This window comes from Centruroides vittatus, unplaced genomic scaffold (assembly GCF_030686945.1).
Source record: "Centruroides vittatus isolate TY-2023 unplaced genomic scaffold, ASM3068694v2 contig_3067, whole genome shotgun sequence".
Taxonomy (NCBI): Eukaryota; Metazoa; Arthropoda; class Arachnida; order Scorpiones; family Buthidae; genus Centruroides; species Centruroides vittatus.
Window position 1 is genome coordinate 59,326 of NW_027121970.1, and position 16,665 is coordinate 75,990.

At 31.1% G+C, this 16,665-nt stretch overlaps 1 protein-coding gene across 1 annotated transcript in view; it reads left to right on the plus strand.

Moving 5' to 3' along the window:
• Window positions 1-7,537: 7,537 nt before the first annotated feature.
• LOC136972937 (prominin-1-like) overlaps window positions 7,538-16,665 on the plus strand; it is a 62,221-nt gene continuing 53,093 nt past the window's right edge. The window contains exons 1-3 of the mRNA XM_067267596.1: window positions 7,538-7,683; window positions 12,865-12,951; window positions 13,053-13,249. Of these exons, the coding sequence (XP_067123697.1) occupies window positions 7,632-7,683; window positions 12,865-12,951; window positions 13,053-13,249 (336 nt within the window). The 5' untranslated portion in view covers window positions 7,538-7,631. The remainder of the gene's footprint in view (window positions 7,684-12,864; window positions 12,952-13,052; window positions 13,250-16,665) is intronic.

Sequence of the window (16,665 nt, forward strand, 5' to 3'; positions counted from 1 at the left end):
GTTACTGCCAAAACTGTCGCTTAGAACTAAACAAATCTAGTTGCCATCCAAAGTGATTATAGAGTGTTTCCAGTTTATGAACAGATATATTCTGAGCAATATTAGATTTATACAAAGAAATTTTAAATCTTGAATAGTTCCTAGTAGATACAGGTTCTTGCAGATATAATTGTTATAATAAAGCAGGAGCTTCAATTTCAGATTGTAAAAACTGCAAATTACCAAAATTATTATCTTAAACATTTTTTCTAAGAATGCACTTATTAGAAGTTACGAACATTGAAGTTTTATGCAGTTATGACACCATTCATATGTGAATCTGTGGATATTTGTGAAGTCCATTTGAATAAAGAAAAAAATGCTTTAAAAATCAAGAAACTATAATTATTTGGTTAAACCAGTGCTGTGCTGTCCAAGGAAACTGTGGAAGCACCACTTCCCTTGTATTTTCTAAAATATAAATACATATTGTGTGATTATTTTCATATTTTAACATACTTTGAATTACTTAAAATTAATATTTTATTATAACCACATTATGTATCTTATTACAAATGCTACATGTGAAAAAAATTATAAGATTGCGATTGTATATTTTAATATAAATTTGCATATGCATATTCCCAATAGAAGTGCTGTATTGTCGAATACGGGATAGCTTCCACAGTGAAAATATCTGAATTGTGTAAAAGAGCCAGATTACATGCATTCGCACATGCACTTTACAGAGCATCCCCCTCATGCGGTTCAGTTTGTGGATGCTACACACCATAACACTTCCAATGATTCTATCCAGGGCCGGCACAGCTTCCCTATCATCAAATGTCACTGCTTAACACTAAGTGAAACTAAATAATAGTTTCTTGAACTTCTCTCTTTATCATAAGCTTGATGGCTTCAATATACTGTGTCACAAGATTTATATCAGTTTATTATTTGAAGAAAAAGAATATTTTCACTAAATAATAATAGTTTCCTCACTTTTAAAGCATTTTTCTTCTTTATTTTCAATGGATTTCACAGATATCCACAGATTCAAACATGCACAGCCTGGCTGCTACATAAAACTTCAAATGCTTATGACTTCTGATAAGTGCATCTTTTGAAAAAATGTTTTAGATAAAAGTTTGTTTGTTTTTTATGCAGAATCATAATATGCTATAAGAAATGGCATTGACCCTGTTTTTACCAATACAAGGGGACACCAATTAGTTTCCTCATAAAGGAGGACACTTTATGAGAAAACTAATGATGTCATCTTGTGGTCTCCTTAATACAGTATGAATTTTGTCTAAACATTTTTTTTTGTGGGATGCAGATTTCTTGAGATATTTGCATGTATTGATTAGAATGGGGCAACCTGTGTGTTAGGGTTATGATCTTTTATCATCAACTTCAGTTTCAATATGCTAACAATAATTCGTTTGTTCACAGCGCAGGATAGGATGACAAATTATACATACCAGCAATGTCTTCAAAAAATACTTTATTGAAGTTATTGTTATAGACATAAATCACAAAGCAGTTGACTGCATGGAAAAAGAACAAAAAAGGGGGGATATTAATTTTAAAATAACGGGACGAGATCTCGCACTCTTCTCGCAAGCACTATCGTTTAGGAGTTGTTAAACATGGACATCTAACACTGTGCATATTGTATATATATATTGGATGATCATAATTAAAGCTGTTCTATTCATAGGGCGCTGTTGCACCAACCAATATCAATTGACACCAAAATTTGTGTACACACTATTTAAAGGATTCAAAAAAAGATTTTGCAAAGAAAAATTTGAGTTCCAAAATTGTCTGCTACCAGGTAAATGGCACTGCAAAACAACAAACACAAAAATCCGATAATGATGATACACAGTGTGTTCATCAACTGACTGCAACTGTTACCCATAATTCTTTGCACATGCAATGCAATACTGTCCTTTAAGTCTGCCAATGTTGCAACATTACCATGATAATCACATAGTTTAAAAGGCCCCATAGCCAGAAATCACATGGATTCATATCTGGAGAATATGGTGGCTAGGTTCAATCCATGTTCAATGATGCGTCATTTAGCAGCTACATGACCCCTGTTGGAAACATATTATGTACTGTGAATGTGATGCCACAGGCATTCTGTTTCTTCCATTATATTATACAGCTTTTTGAGTGAATAATTAAGGATGGATGTCTATGATTCAGCTGAACTCATGACATAATAATGTATTATCGGGAGGCTAGGAGAAATGGGTATTGTTTCTGCATATACCAATAGTGGTTTCTGCACAGACAACACCCACACCCACCCCACACAATGTTTGCTCAACTGTATCAACCACCTTTAAGAAATGGGATGCCTTGTGGTTCAGGATGGATACTTTGAACACCTTCTGTGAACTATCTGAAAGTGTAACAATAAATGCATGTGTCATGTCATTATTTCCCTTTCATTATTGTATTACCTGTTACTTATGACTTGTCTGTACAGTAGTGTAACTCTTAAACATGTCAGGGAGTAGGGGTTGCTACATACAAAATGTTCCTCTGTGTCATGCTGCAGAGCATTGGCAGACATGGGGTGCAAAAGAACATTGCTTCTAATATCCAATTTTTTCTTGGCTTCAGTTTGTTCTGAAGTTTCATATGGGTATTATTTAAACAATACATTTAATTGCTATAAACAATTTATACTTAATAATATATATAACAGATAATTTTGTATAATTTTTTATTACAGTTTTATTTATATAATATACAAACATTAAAAACACTATCCTTTGATGTTATAGTACTTTAATATTAACAAAGAACAGCTATGTAATATTTTTGACATTGTATTATGGGCTTGTTCAGGCAACATAGAATGTATTTAGAATACAGTTATAATTTAAAATAGCATTTAACCCAGTCCCATTAAGACCCAGTCCAATACAAGATAGCGGCCTTTAAAGCCCTAGTTAGAAGAGCGCACACACACTCGTCTACCCAAGAGGCACTAAACGAGGAGTTGAGATACTTGGATGACATAGCCAACAGGCATGGGTACAACAACATTATACAAAAAATTTCACAACAGATCTTTCGAATGAAGGCCCCTTGTTTTGTGAATGATATTTCACAAAATGGCGGCCAAACCATGGAGAAACAGAGGATCCTGGGAATCTGGGATCCCCAAACTGGGATCCTCTGTTTCTCCATGGTTTGGCTTCTCCATGGTTACTTACAATCTTGTATTGAGATCGATATATAATAAGATCGCATGGCAACGGGATGTCTCCCTTGCGTACAGAAGATGCCCATCCCTGTTTGATACGCTGCGTAATGGGAAAGATAGATCTAATATGAAGAGACTTCTGGGAGTGTATGCCATACCGCTTAGGGATAACCATTTTGATAGGGACTTAGTATACGTGGGATCGAAGAAGCGTGCGTTAGGGGTCAGATTGAAGGAGCATTTACACGACATACAACACAATAAATGCTCCACCTCGTTATCAACCTACACATCTGATCCTGATATTACAGCGGACTTATCAAAAGCTAGATTGATTGTCACCACAACACGCATAGACCATATCAAATGGTTGGAGCAGATGGAGATTTATAAGGCTTATAGTACTTCCTCATCCATCAATTCTAGGGATGAGCTAACGCTTTCTTTGGCTTGGAAGGCCCTGATGCATACGGAGCTTTAACATTATCTTTTACGTAAAGGATGGTTTGTGGAGGAGCTGGGGAAGAGTGTACGATTTGTTTCCCGGGATGCCCTATGGCATCGATATTTCAAAAATAGCATTCGAACTTATGTTAAAGATTTGATGGTTTGTTTCCCATCAAGCCTTGTGACATCGATATTTTTAAAATAACATTCGGCCACACACAAAATTTCCATGTTTGATGCTGTTCAGCACGTGATTTGGTTCCTTTTTTCATCTTCAAAAATCGTTCCAGTCAATTTTTTAACCTGAAGAAGAACCCAGGAGAGGTTTTGAAAACATTCGTAGTGACTGATATTGTATGTTATGCACCGGTTACGGGTTTTTCATGAGTAACATTTTATTTTAAACATTTCTTTATATTTAAAAAAAGTAGGAGACCTTACTGTTTGGATTACCCTTGTAATAAGAGATAAACAGATTTTAGATCCTTAAATGAACAAAAATAATTACATATTTTTTGTTTCAAAATTTTTACAGAAACATATGATGTCAGCAAAGAATTATATTAAGCTCTTAAAACTTCAAAGATTGAGAACCATAGCTCTATGAGCTCAAGGGTAGGTTTATTACAGGGTCCCAATGTTGATATGTATAAAGATTTCCAAATGAAAACATCTGCATTCCATGTGTTGTATGAGAAGAGAGGTTTTGGCTCTTAAAGCTGCAAAGTCATGTTCTAGTACACATCTGGAGAGCTCTATAAAGCATCTGTGATTTAAGTTGTCCTCCTGATATTCAATTACACAATTTGAATACTTTCTGGTTGTGGCTCCTAGGTAAAATAGTTTTGTGTCTGTATTTGGTTTTTGTAAGGGGACCATATAAATACAGAATTTTTCTAAGATTGGAAACCTATCTCTGTCATTACAAAGAATTTTAAATAATGGTAAATGTGATTTAATTTGATTGATAAGTCCATATTTTTTTTTTAAATTTCAACTACATGCAATGTGACAGACCCTGGCATGCCGTCATTGAAAGCAATGGAAGCGCTGCTTCCATCTTCCAATGACCTTCCCTTGTATTTTATAAAATATAAATTTTCATATTTTAATGTACTTTTAATTAATTAAAAGTAATATTTTATTATAACTGCATTATGTATCTTTTACAAATTTCTATACTACATGTGAAAAAAAATGATAAGATTGCTATTATATATTTGAATAATTCGGAGGTGAAAAGAATGTCAAAACTGGGTCAGTTTCCAATCAGCCAGATTATATAAGCATTGGCACATGTGGTTTACAGAGCACCAACCTCACCTGGTTTAGCTGGTAGAAGCGACACACGCGTAAAGCGTCCAATTTTATATCTCGGACCAGTTCTGAGCTGTTAGCTGCCTGTCTGTCAACTTCCAAGCAGCCAGATTATAGGCATTGGCACATGCGCTTTACAGAGCACCAACATCATGGTTTAGCTGGTAGAAGCAACACACGCATAAAGCGTCCAATTTTATATCCTGGACCGGTTCTGGGCTGTTAGCCGCCTGCTAGATATTTGGCCACCCTCACTCAATTATGTGAATCATGAGACTAGATCAACGGCGGGCAACCCCAGCTCGCGAGCCAGCTACGGCTTGTGAAAAGTTTCTATCCAGCCCGTGAAATCTTTAATAGATTGTTAAATTGGAAAAATAACTAATTAATAGTTATTTTTTCAATTCTTTGTAATTTTCGAAAACGATAAGAGAAATAAATGTAGTAATTAACTTTTTATTTATTTATTTCATGTTTGCAGACTAAAAAAATTACAAGTCACAAGAAGGCGTTAATTAACTACTATGGCCTGCAGAAAAAAACGTAAAATTTATTCTGGCCCATGTTATAAAAAAGGTTGCCCACCCTAGACTAGATTTATAACTTAACTCAACTGATAGGAGTTTACTGGCATGTTTTTATGATAGTTCTGTATAGTTGACAGGAGTTTAAAAAAATCCATTAAAATATTTGTTATATTTATTCTGCGTTTATTCTGCTCTTCCATTTTATATTACTTACGGATTTCAATGTTAAACCGGTGATATTACGATTATTGTATGTCCCATCTGTAAGGGAATGCAGAAAAAATGTGTACAATTCTTGTATAATGTTGAAAAATTAACTGTTGCTTTGGCAGCATTATTTACAACCAAATTTAATGAAAGATGCATAAGGTACAAAAAAGCTCTAGAATTTATTTTCCTTAAATAAGATTTAATAAATAAGATTAAATAAGATTACGAATTATATATCCGTTATCATAAAAATTTGTCTTTTCACTGTTTTCCCAAGACTACAGATATTCAAGTATAAAGTAACTGGTTTTGACTTATTTCTACTAAGAAGTAGTTAAATAATTAAGAGATTAGGGAATGGGGACATAAATAAAACCCTGCCGAAAGAGCCAGAATTTTACTTAAACAAAAGCTTAACCAAACCAATCACTAGCTCAGTACAGTGGGGAACTGATTTCCGTGTACACCTGCTATTAAAACGAATTAGTTAGAAAACAAATGACTATTAAGTTTAACATATTTAGATTTTTACAGCTATGGTGAGAAATGTTTAAAATTTACAACAGCCCTGTAGCGCCCTTTGAGATATACTAGTGATACGACATAAGAGGCATTTGACATTGACCGGTATCGGCACCCTCGGGATTTGGCAACCTGCGTGCATGCACGTGCTGCACACCGACATCTCTGATTCCATTCATTAGCCACTCATAGGGAGCTATTTCACTAAGTGGATTGTTTTAAGATTTAAAAAGTAAAGAATATTTTGTTATTTTTATGTACGTTTCTTCACAAAGTTATCTTTAATTATAAGTTTCTTTAAAAGTATATTCATACAATTGAAGAATTTTTTGTACTAGGTATGTATATTCATCACACATTTTGTTTTACCAAGTAAGTTTTTTTTATAATTTTAATTTTAGCCCTTATATTGTGGCTAGTGATTAAAAAATTTATTTTAAAAAAGTTTTGGCTCAAGACCATATAATGAAAAAGAAAACATTATTAAAAGAGAAAAACCAATGCTTAAATTAAATATAAATACGTCAACAAAAAAATTTCGACATTTTGATGATAAAATTTATGACGAATGACGATTCTTTTGTAAAATTGAAGCAATTTGGAAATCAAAATAGAATAGAATTTAACATTGGTAGACAATATAAAATAAATATTGAAAATTATAACAAGATAATTATGATTAATAGATATATCTAAATTAATAGATGTTATATGTTTTTTCTCAAAGCAAGAATTGGCATTTAGAGGGCATAGGGAATTTATTGAATCTAATAAGTTCAATATAATTACCTCTGTTATTTATTAAGTATGTCAGATAATCTATTAAAAATACATTTAAAGAAGTATACGGTTTTTACTGGCTTATCGAACAAACGAATACGAATGGGCCGTGACGCACAATTAATTGATTGCCCCTGTAAGCCGGCTTCTTACAGAAACACAGCTTCCCTATCATCAAATGTCACAGCACGCCACTGTACAAATGTTAGTTTCTCACTTTTAGTGTATAATGTTATGGGTGGAAAGAATGATCTTTGTACTTGAGCATTGATATATTTGAACCTAGTGAATGAATAATCTGCTTTCTGAATTTCAGTAGCTATAATTTGTAATTCTTTATGTACAAATATCAAATGTTATTTAAATAACATGTGATATTAATATTTGTATATTTTATCTGCATCCCTTCTAAATTTCTGGCTGCACTACTGCCAATTTATTGCAGAGGTCCCGAATTACTTTGTATACATTGTATATATCCTTGTAATTATATATATATATATATATCTTAAAAAACATTAATGTTTTAATAATAGAAAATAAAATTTTTTACAAATTATATTGATTTTGTAGTATGGATAAAAATAATTTTTCTTTAATTCTAGCAAATAAGTTATATGTACAATTGTGCAAAAGAAACATTTCAAGCTGTATTCTCAATATTAAATGGTAAGTATATAACTTTATCTGGAAGTAATCTTTATTTTCAGAATCTAAGAAACAAAGCATTTGAAATTATATCATACAATATATTAATTATATGAGAATGAGAATAAAATAATATAATGAAGTGTTAAAAATCCAAACTACACCAAACTCCCAATTGCACATGCACAGATATCCATGCATGGACTGTCAAAATATTAGAAATACTATAAAACGACAAAGTATCATAAACAACATTTGGCTTTTCTTCCTTCCCTCAACTGTCAATTCTAAGGGACAGAAGTGAGGTAAGTCATTAGCCCTGAAATGTTTTGCAGTAGGCAAAGTTGCACTATAAACAGCAAATTTCAAAAACTATCCTACGAGTCCTAAAATTAAAATACAGTAATTTAGAAAAATGTAAGAATTATACACAGAAATTTAAAATTAAAATATTGTGTAGAAATTTAATTTTAATTTCTACACAATTTTTTGAAAATAGAATAAATCTACATTTTATGTTTATCAATTAAATATACATTTCAGCTTATGAATGAACTATATATATACTAGTAGCCTAGGATGCCCCCTAGTGGGCGTTCTAGCAGCAGTGATGACATTCTGTGGTAAAAATAATAATATACTGAATTTCTCATGGCATACCTTACTAAAACGCAGTCAAAAATGCAAAAAACCACATTTATTGTTATTTTGCTGCATTTAATATTATTATGCAAAAAACTGAATTTGTTGTTAATTTAAATAATAGCTAGGGGCATCCCTAGTGGCTGTTCTAGGCATTCCATTACAGATAAACTGACATGCGATCAATGGCTTATATTATTAGATATACACACATACCATAGTTCATTTAAAACATTTGAACAGTTTTTTATAGTTTACAGGGCTATGCTTAAATTATCTATGTTTTCTTGTTTTCTATGCACACCCATGCATTAATTAGCATGGATAATCTGAAGTTTGGTGTAATTGGGGCCAGACCTCATCCAGATTTTTCAAACATACATATAAACTAGCATTTTCAGTACTAAAAACTCCAAATACATTGTAATTCAAGTTTAGGTGTTTAATATCCATTGTTTGATGGTTGATTCCATAATTGATTTCATTTTGTCACTTCACTATATTAATAATTTATACTCATAAGTTTAATTGTTAAATTTTATAAACAATGGTTAAATTAGAAATTAATGCCAGAGAAATCATATATTTTGTAATCAGAGGACTTCATCCAATAAAGTTATTTAACGTATTGTTTATAAATTTAAAATTGAATTCAAAGGTCTTAAATACTAATATTTTATATTTTTATATTTCAATTATAGAAATATGGAATATCAAATAATGGTTTTAAATATAAAAATATGGGAAATTTAAAAGTGTGTAGTGCTTAAAAATCTACTTGATATATTTTTATTTTATTCAGTAAAGTTATTTTGAAAGTATTCCAAGTGAAAATTTGCCTAGAATACTTTTATTTTATACACATAGATCAGAAAAAAGTTTGTGGCAACAATGATTAGTAGACAGAATATTACAAGGTGCTGGTTAAATTAGAAAATTTTTGCCCTCCAAAGAATATAATAAAAGTAATTTTCAGTTACTGTGAACAGAATTGAGCCATCAACAACAAATAAGTATTATGTCTGGGCCCTAAATGTCAGAGTTGTCTTGAGGAGTAAACAGCTTTATGATGAAGTAATTGAAAGACAAAGCCCACTTAACAATGGAGGACCTAAATCATATGAAGAAAGAAAATGCAATGAATGTGAAGAAAAGAATGATGATGCCTTAGGAATAATAATTGTAAATTTGTTTGGAAGTATTTTTATTGGTAAAAATGATACAAAGAAAGTGTGAGATGGGTTGAAGAATATCTAGACAGGTAACATAGAAGATAGAATAATTGATATAGGCCTAGAACTTAAAAATATTGAAATGGAGAATGGAAAGTCAGTTAACTCTTGCAAATTAATATAATGAGGAACATTGTGACTCAAAGCACAATACTAGATCACATCATCAGTGCCAGAGAAAATGTATATCTTGTGATCAGAGGACTTCATCCAAGTTTGAAAATATCATATCCATATACAGTTCACTCACCTTCAAATAAACACTGATAAAGCAAATTCTCACATTAAAGCAAATTTTGCCATTGTCTTGGCAAAACTCAATTGTCACAATGTTAATTTTCAAGCAATAAAGTGAACAAAAATTTTATCACAATTCATTAAACCAAACTGTACCTACACAATCCCAAGAAATAACTTTATTTCCAATAATGATTTTATTGTTCATGTCAAAAAGTATAAAAAGCAAAGTAATAGTGAATAAATGTTCTGTTTTGAGTATAACAATTTTCTTTTCCTAGTAAGCAAAGATAGGTTCAACTTCCAGTTGTAGGCCAATTCAAACATATGGTTTTAGTGGACCATTCTAATGAGTTCAGAAAATAGGGGTTAAACTTTAAGGATGTTCATCCCCTTTAAATGGATGTGGTTCCATGCAAACACGTGCTAGTTTGCATACCAGGGATTGAATACAGTGATACTTAGTTTGGCTTTTTAGCACTAAAAGAGTAAAATAAAAAGTATTTTGTATTTTCCAGTGTTTAACAGAAAAAAATTGTGGCTATCTTTTAGCTTTGTTTTGTTTAACAACTCAGATATACTGCTCTACACTTAAATGGCAGATACCTTCTCCTCCTCATTTTGTTTGATTTGAAAATCATTTAGATCATTAATTTATTTTTGTAAACAAATTTAATTTTATTTAACTTTATTTAGTAAATTAATTCAAAATATTATAATTGAGAGATTTTGATTACCTATTAATCCTTAACTCTGTAAATTATACAACCTTGACTCTGAAAATTGTTATATGAATTTTTGATAAAGTGAACTAACTACTGTTCTCCTAGTGCTTCATACTAACATGAATTGACTGTATAAACAACAACTTAAACTTAAATAAGTTCAATTTTTGATTAAAGCCAGATGATTTGCTAAATTTTAGGGCTATGATTAGGCTGTTAATAAATACAAAATAATTTGTCTAGAGGATGGTGGTTAAGCTGCCATTTTGTGATAATTTTAATAATTGTATTAAATTAATTTTAATTCTAGAATTTCTGGAAGAAAAGAATTAGTCTGGAGTGGGACTCAAACTCACAACTTCTACATACTATGTGGATGCATTGCCAGCTATCCTAAGACCTGTAAAATTACATCTATCCCTTATACAACACAACATTCCTACAATTTGATTTTGCTTTAACAGAGTTTTACAACAGCATTTTGCTCTAATATGGTTTAAGAATTGGAGACATACCTATACAAAACATCATAATTTTTAATCTAAACACTTAATTTGATATTTTTTTTATTCAAGCAACCTCATATTTGCTCATGATTTTAGAAAATTGAAATTTTCAATGTTGTTTTGTGCATTTCACCTGGTAACTGATTGTACAATTTTCCCTCTTTAATGTCATAGCTTCCTATTCTAGCTTTCCTATAAGCCATATGTCACCATTATTGGTGTTAATGCTCTAAAATAACTCAAAAGACTGTCACCGTGTTTTGCTTTTATAAATTAAATTAAAATTTACTACACAAAAAGATTAAATCTTTAAAAATTTCTTAGGCAAACATAAGCAAATGAAAATATCAGATTTTATGAAAAAAATAGAAAGAAATCAAGATGTTTCTAACACTTCACATTATTCTCAACAGGAAAGCTTGGAAGATTATTTGTCAAAAAGAAAACTCCTCATTTAACAGTGTTTAGCAGCCTTGTGTGACCAGTGGAGGTGTGCTGAGAGCGGTGTTATTGCTCAATCAATCGATGGGTCAGATTAGGGTACCTGTGTTTAGTTGCTATTTAATTTGCGTTAATTTGGTGGCTAGAGTTTGTGGGGTGGACAAATGAGAAAATGCCCTCCTAACTAACGTGTTAAATGCTGCTATCTTGTATGGGAATAGGTCGCACAAACCCACAGGGATGTATACAGAGGCCTCACATGGTTTGCAGTATACCAATGTGTGGACAATGGATCCTTCAACCTTAATGTTTATGTCCAAGAAGTGGACCCTCATGGTGTTAGATTGTTCATCTTCTACAGTTAACCCATTAGGATTCTCATTAACAGTTTATGCGTCAGACCCTGATATCGAGACAGCATTTAACCAAGCCTCACCAGGTTATCCTCACTACACCTCACCATGAGCCTCTAAGTTGGTTAGAGGCCATATCCATTTATAGAGTGAGCCACAATGCCACGTGCATCAACCAAAAGGAGGAGCTAAATTTATCTGTTACCTGGCAGACCCTTATGGACGCCAACCTTTAATTGACATCATCCATACACGAAATGCGCATGCCTATCGTAACGACTTTCATCAGGCATATGTTCGATTTAATTTGAATATTCACGTTATTTTTTTTTGTGTTCTATTGGTTATTCAGCATATTTCACCTGAGGAAGAACTATTTAACAGTTCTTTGAAAATGTTAGTGATAAACTGTATTATTTACAGAACACACTGGTAACAGTTTCTGGATAAGGTGTTGATTTCCATCCCCAGTGTTGATGTGTTAATGTTGATGTTTAATGAAATAGAAAATCAAAATATAGAAACTATGTTTACAAGATCAGAAGATCTAGAAGATACATTATCCAAAAGGCTTTTTAGAAACAAAATTAAATAACTGAATATGAAAAATATGTTATTTAAAGTTTTTATAAATTTCATTTGCTTGACTTTTCTGAAAAAAAAGGGTTCTTCCCATTTTCTTAGCTTTTGCTTCAATTTCTATCCTTTTTGTTTTTGAAGTAAAACTTAATTACATCTGAAATTTATAGAGTGGCGTAATTTGATATGAGTTTAAATTATAAATATAATTTTTTTTTAATTTGTAAAAAATTTATTTAGCTTTTTTCATTCTCACTTTTAGTTTAAATCTTATCTTTAGAAATTAATTTGCATATGCAGTAGTCATCTGTATTAAAAAAATAAATGAAATAAAATAAATATCAATAATAATTAAATATATTAATTATTAATATAAAGTATTTGAATTATAACTAAATATATCTTTTATCATTTTTTTGATAAACTGTACATATTGAACATATTTTTTATCATTTTTCCTGATATGTAATTTATTATTCTTATTTAGGTACAGAAGAATTTCTTGAAAGAGAAATAGCAGAAAAAATGAGCCCTCTTCAAAACTTAACTAATTCTGCAGAATTAGTTGTCTCTGGTATGCAATAAATATTCTCTTAATTTAAATAAATTAGGAATTTAAATATGAAAAGTTTTATGTATTATGATTTATGTTTGATTGATAAAATAATTTTTCAGGTGTATCAAATTTCACTGATAATCTTCATAAAATAAATATGGATGGTGATAGCATATTTAATAATAGTGAACTTATTAAACAAAAATTGAACCATATTAAAGGTGAAGTAGAAGAACTAAAAGAAAGGTGCACTTCTGATGAATGTAAAAAGATAAACCCTGATCAGTTTTCTATTGAGAATTTGAATTTTCAGAATGTAAGTAAAATGATTGTATTGGAAATATGGTAATTTAATTGTATCAATTATGATTCAACCAATAAGGCTATACAATTTATAGTAGAATAAAGTACACATTTAAAATAATAAGTACACTTGTACTTTTTATTGTTATACAGATTTTCTTAGATTTAATTGAATTTTATTTCTCAGCTGATTTTATATTTGAGCCACTACTAGTTTGATTTTTGTTTCACATTCTCCTGATAGATTGTTAATATCTTCAAATAGTGTAAATAAATAGTAAAATTCCAGAAATGTATTCTTTTATATTTTCCTATGTTATTATTTATAGATAGAATTATTTAAATCTAGCAAAAATATTCTGAAATGTGTCTTCCATAAAAAGATAAAAGTTTGACCTTCAAATTTATTATTTGTCTTTATTTTCTAATAAAGATTGAACAGAAACAAAATTCAATTCAAAAGTTACTTAAAATATGATCTGGTCTAATGGGAAGGGACAATCCGGCAATCACTAAAGTGCCAGATCTGGACTTCCTACTTTTGGTGAACATATTCACTTGGTATAATACATTGGTTACACATCGTATATGTTATGGACAAAGTGATTAATACAGGCATTATGAATAATGACCAACAAAATCGGGCATTGTAATAAATTTCAATAATTTATCAAATTGACCGGTCATTATGACTACTGCTACCACCTAGTTGGGCAAAGTGATAATAATATGTTGAGGAGTGATCATCCGAAATGTGCTAGTCAATCAGAACTTGCATCTTAGTTGTGTATGCGTATTGCATTTAGTACCAAATTTTAAATTTATGTGACCAGTAGTTAATCTTTCTTCTTTGACAAAAGTAACAATCATGGAGGAATCATTAAGTGATATGAATAATTGCTTCAACAACCGATTAAATGAATTAATAGCAGAAAAAGGTGAGAACAATCAAATTTTTACAAAATCAGCATATTTGTCAATGATACAAAAAGTGAAAGAGTCAAAAATGAAAGTTACTTCTAAGTTACCAGAAGAATATCAGTTAATAGTACTTTGAAATAATTCACAAGAAATAAATATTTCTAAATGAAATAAGTGGAATTGTTCTTAATTAAATTTAAAATTCAGTACTAAACACAATACGCACATGCAACTGAGTGCCGATTGGCTAGCGTATGTTGGATGATCACTCCTCAACTTTTTATCATCACTTTGCTCAACTAGGTGATAGCCGTATTCATAATTACCGGTCAATTTGATAAATTAATCAATATTTATCACACTGCGCACCCTTTTTGGTCATTATTCATAATGCCCGGTTAATCGCTTTGTCCATAATATATACATTGGTATCGCTCAAGTTCTATGTGTCAGAGAAAAATATGAACAATATTGACAAAACAATACAAACACCACCCTAAGTTGTCCATAGAAAGGCTGACTCTTCCTTATAAAGAGGGAGAATGAGGCCCCAGTGGATTCAGAAATCTTTAGAGGAGGTATGGAAAGGAAATGATATGCCTTATAAAACTTTTTACTACCTGAGGTATGGCTTTACTTGGAAAATCCCCAGAAGAGGGTGCAGCAGTTGTGCCCTGCACACCCCATAAATCTATCCTTGCTCACAAATATAGTAATAAGCACTACACATAAAACCAATGTCTAGCAGGAATTACAAAAAATCACAAAAGCAAATGTTTTAACCCATGTTCAACAGTCATCATCAGGCTAAAAAAACGATGACTGACAATGGTTTTTAACATGATGATGATCATTCAACGTAGTGAAAACTTTTCCTTTTGTAGTTTTTTGTAGTTTATTAGATATTGGTTTTATGTATAGTGCTTAAGTATGTCCAGTTTGAGTTGTTGAATTTCAGACGTAGTAAATCTTCACTACAAACAGTCTTTGTAAGAGTTTTTCTACAAAAAAAAAAACAAAAAAAATCACATATTCATGAAGCTGAGTTTCTTGCAGACAAAAATAATACACTATTAAAATTATACAAAACTGACTTGAATCTAACACAGCCACAAAATGCACAGATACCATAAAGCACTCCTGTGTTCAGGAGTTCTATGGTAGAGACCATAATGATCTCAATCAGGATCACATTGACAGAATTGCATTAAACTGTAAATTTAATAAATTTCAAATAAATATGTCAGCATTGGGTTAACGTATGCATTGATTGCTTTAAATATGTGTTTACTTTCAGTTTTATTGCTGGTATTGAGCTTAACCTGCAGTTATATTCTTTTTTTATGCTCTGTTTAATTTGTGTGTGTTCTGTGAGTTTGTCCTGTTGAAATCCAAAATATCTGTAGACTGTTCTCATCTAAGGATTCAGCGACATTTCCATTTTCAAGTACAAAAGCATCATTCTTCAGGATTTCTTTTTCTATTTGAAGTGTTCTGCATTTGTGTAGTCAAAACCCCACTTAAATGTCAGTGGACTAAGTATGTATGTAACTTCTAATAAGTGTTTTAGCTCCACTTGTACAGATGCATAAAGTTTATGTCATCCATCTGCATAGGATAAGAAATAATATAGTTAAGTGTTGAAAATCTAGGTATCAGAAATATGAATTCAGCCATTGAAAACTGGATATTAAACTTCTCAATAGTAATTTCATTATGACAATGTGGATTAGTCTCTGTAAACCTTGTAGATTGGTAGACTTATCTCACAGCAGACTGGTCAGCAAACTATTTTTATTTTTATCGAACAGACTACAAATGCATTTTGGGTTGGCACAGTGTATTTGCAATCCCTCATCAGTGCTAGTTCAAATAAAACGGAATTAAAACATGACAATGGTATACATTAAACAATAATATAAAAAACACAAAACACTTACAATGTACCACAATATAAATTGTGGAGTAATGCCACGAGTAGGAGGTGGAAGGGTCAACCTTCCTCATCACAAACCATTATCCAAGTGGATACAAATAGCAAACATTATATAACAGTAAGGATGGTTGCCAGATGTCAGTTGACTTGGAGTGGTCACATGTGTTGACAATGTGGGAGTACACATACAATATTATTAAAGGTTATAACCATACAGGATACACATTTACAAGTGAAATATGTTACAAATATATAGATGTGGGACTCAAACATTAGGATTAACAATTTTAGCATTATTTATTAAATCATACCATCTGTGATCAATTTGCATACCATCTGAATTATTAATTAAGTTATTTTTTTGTTTTCTAATTACTAAATGTTCTTTAAATTTCCTTTTATAGATATCTTTTTCAAAATGTATAATTTTTATTTTATCACAATTTATTTTACAATTATAATTATTTGTATGGTCATACCAAGGAGAATTAATATACTTTAATCTAATGGCTGCTTCATGCTCTTTCACTCTAGCTCCCAACACATGGCCTGTTTCGCCTATGTACATATAC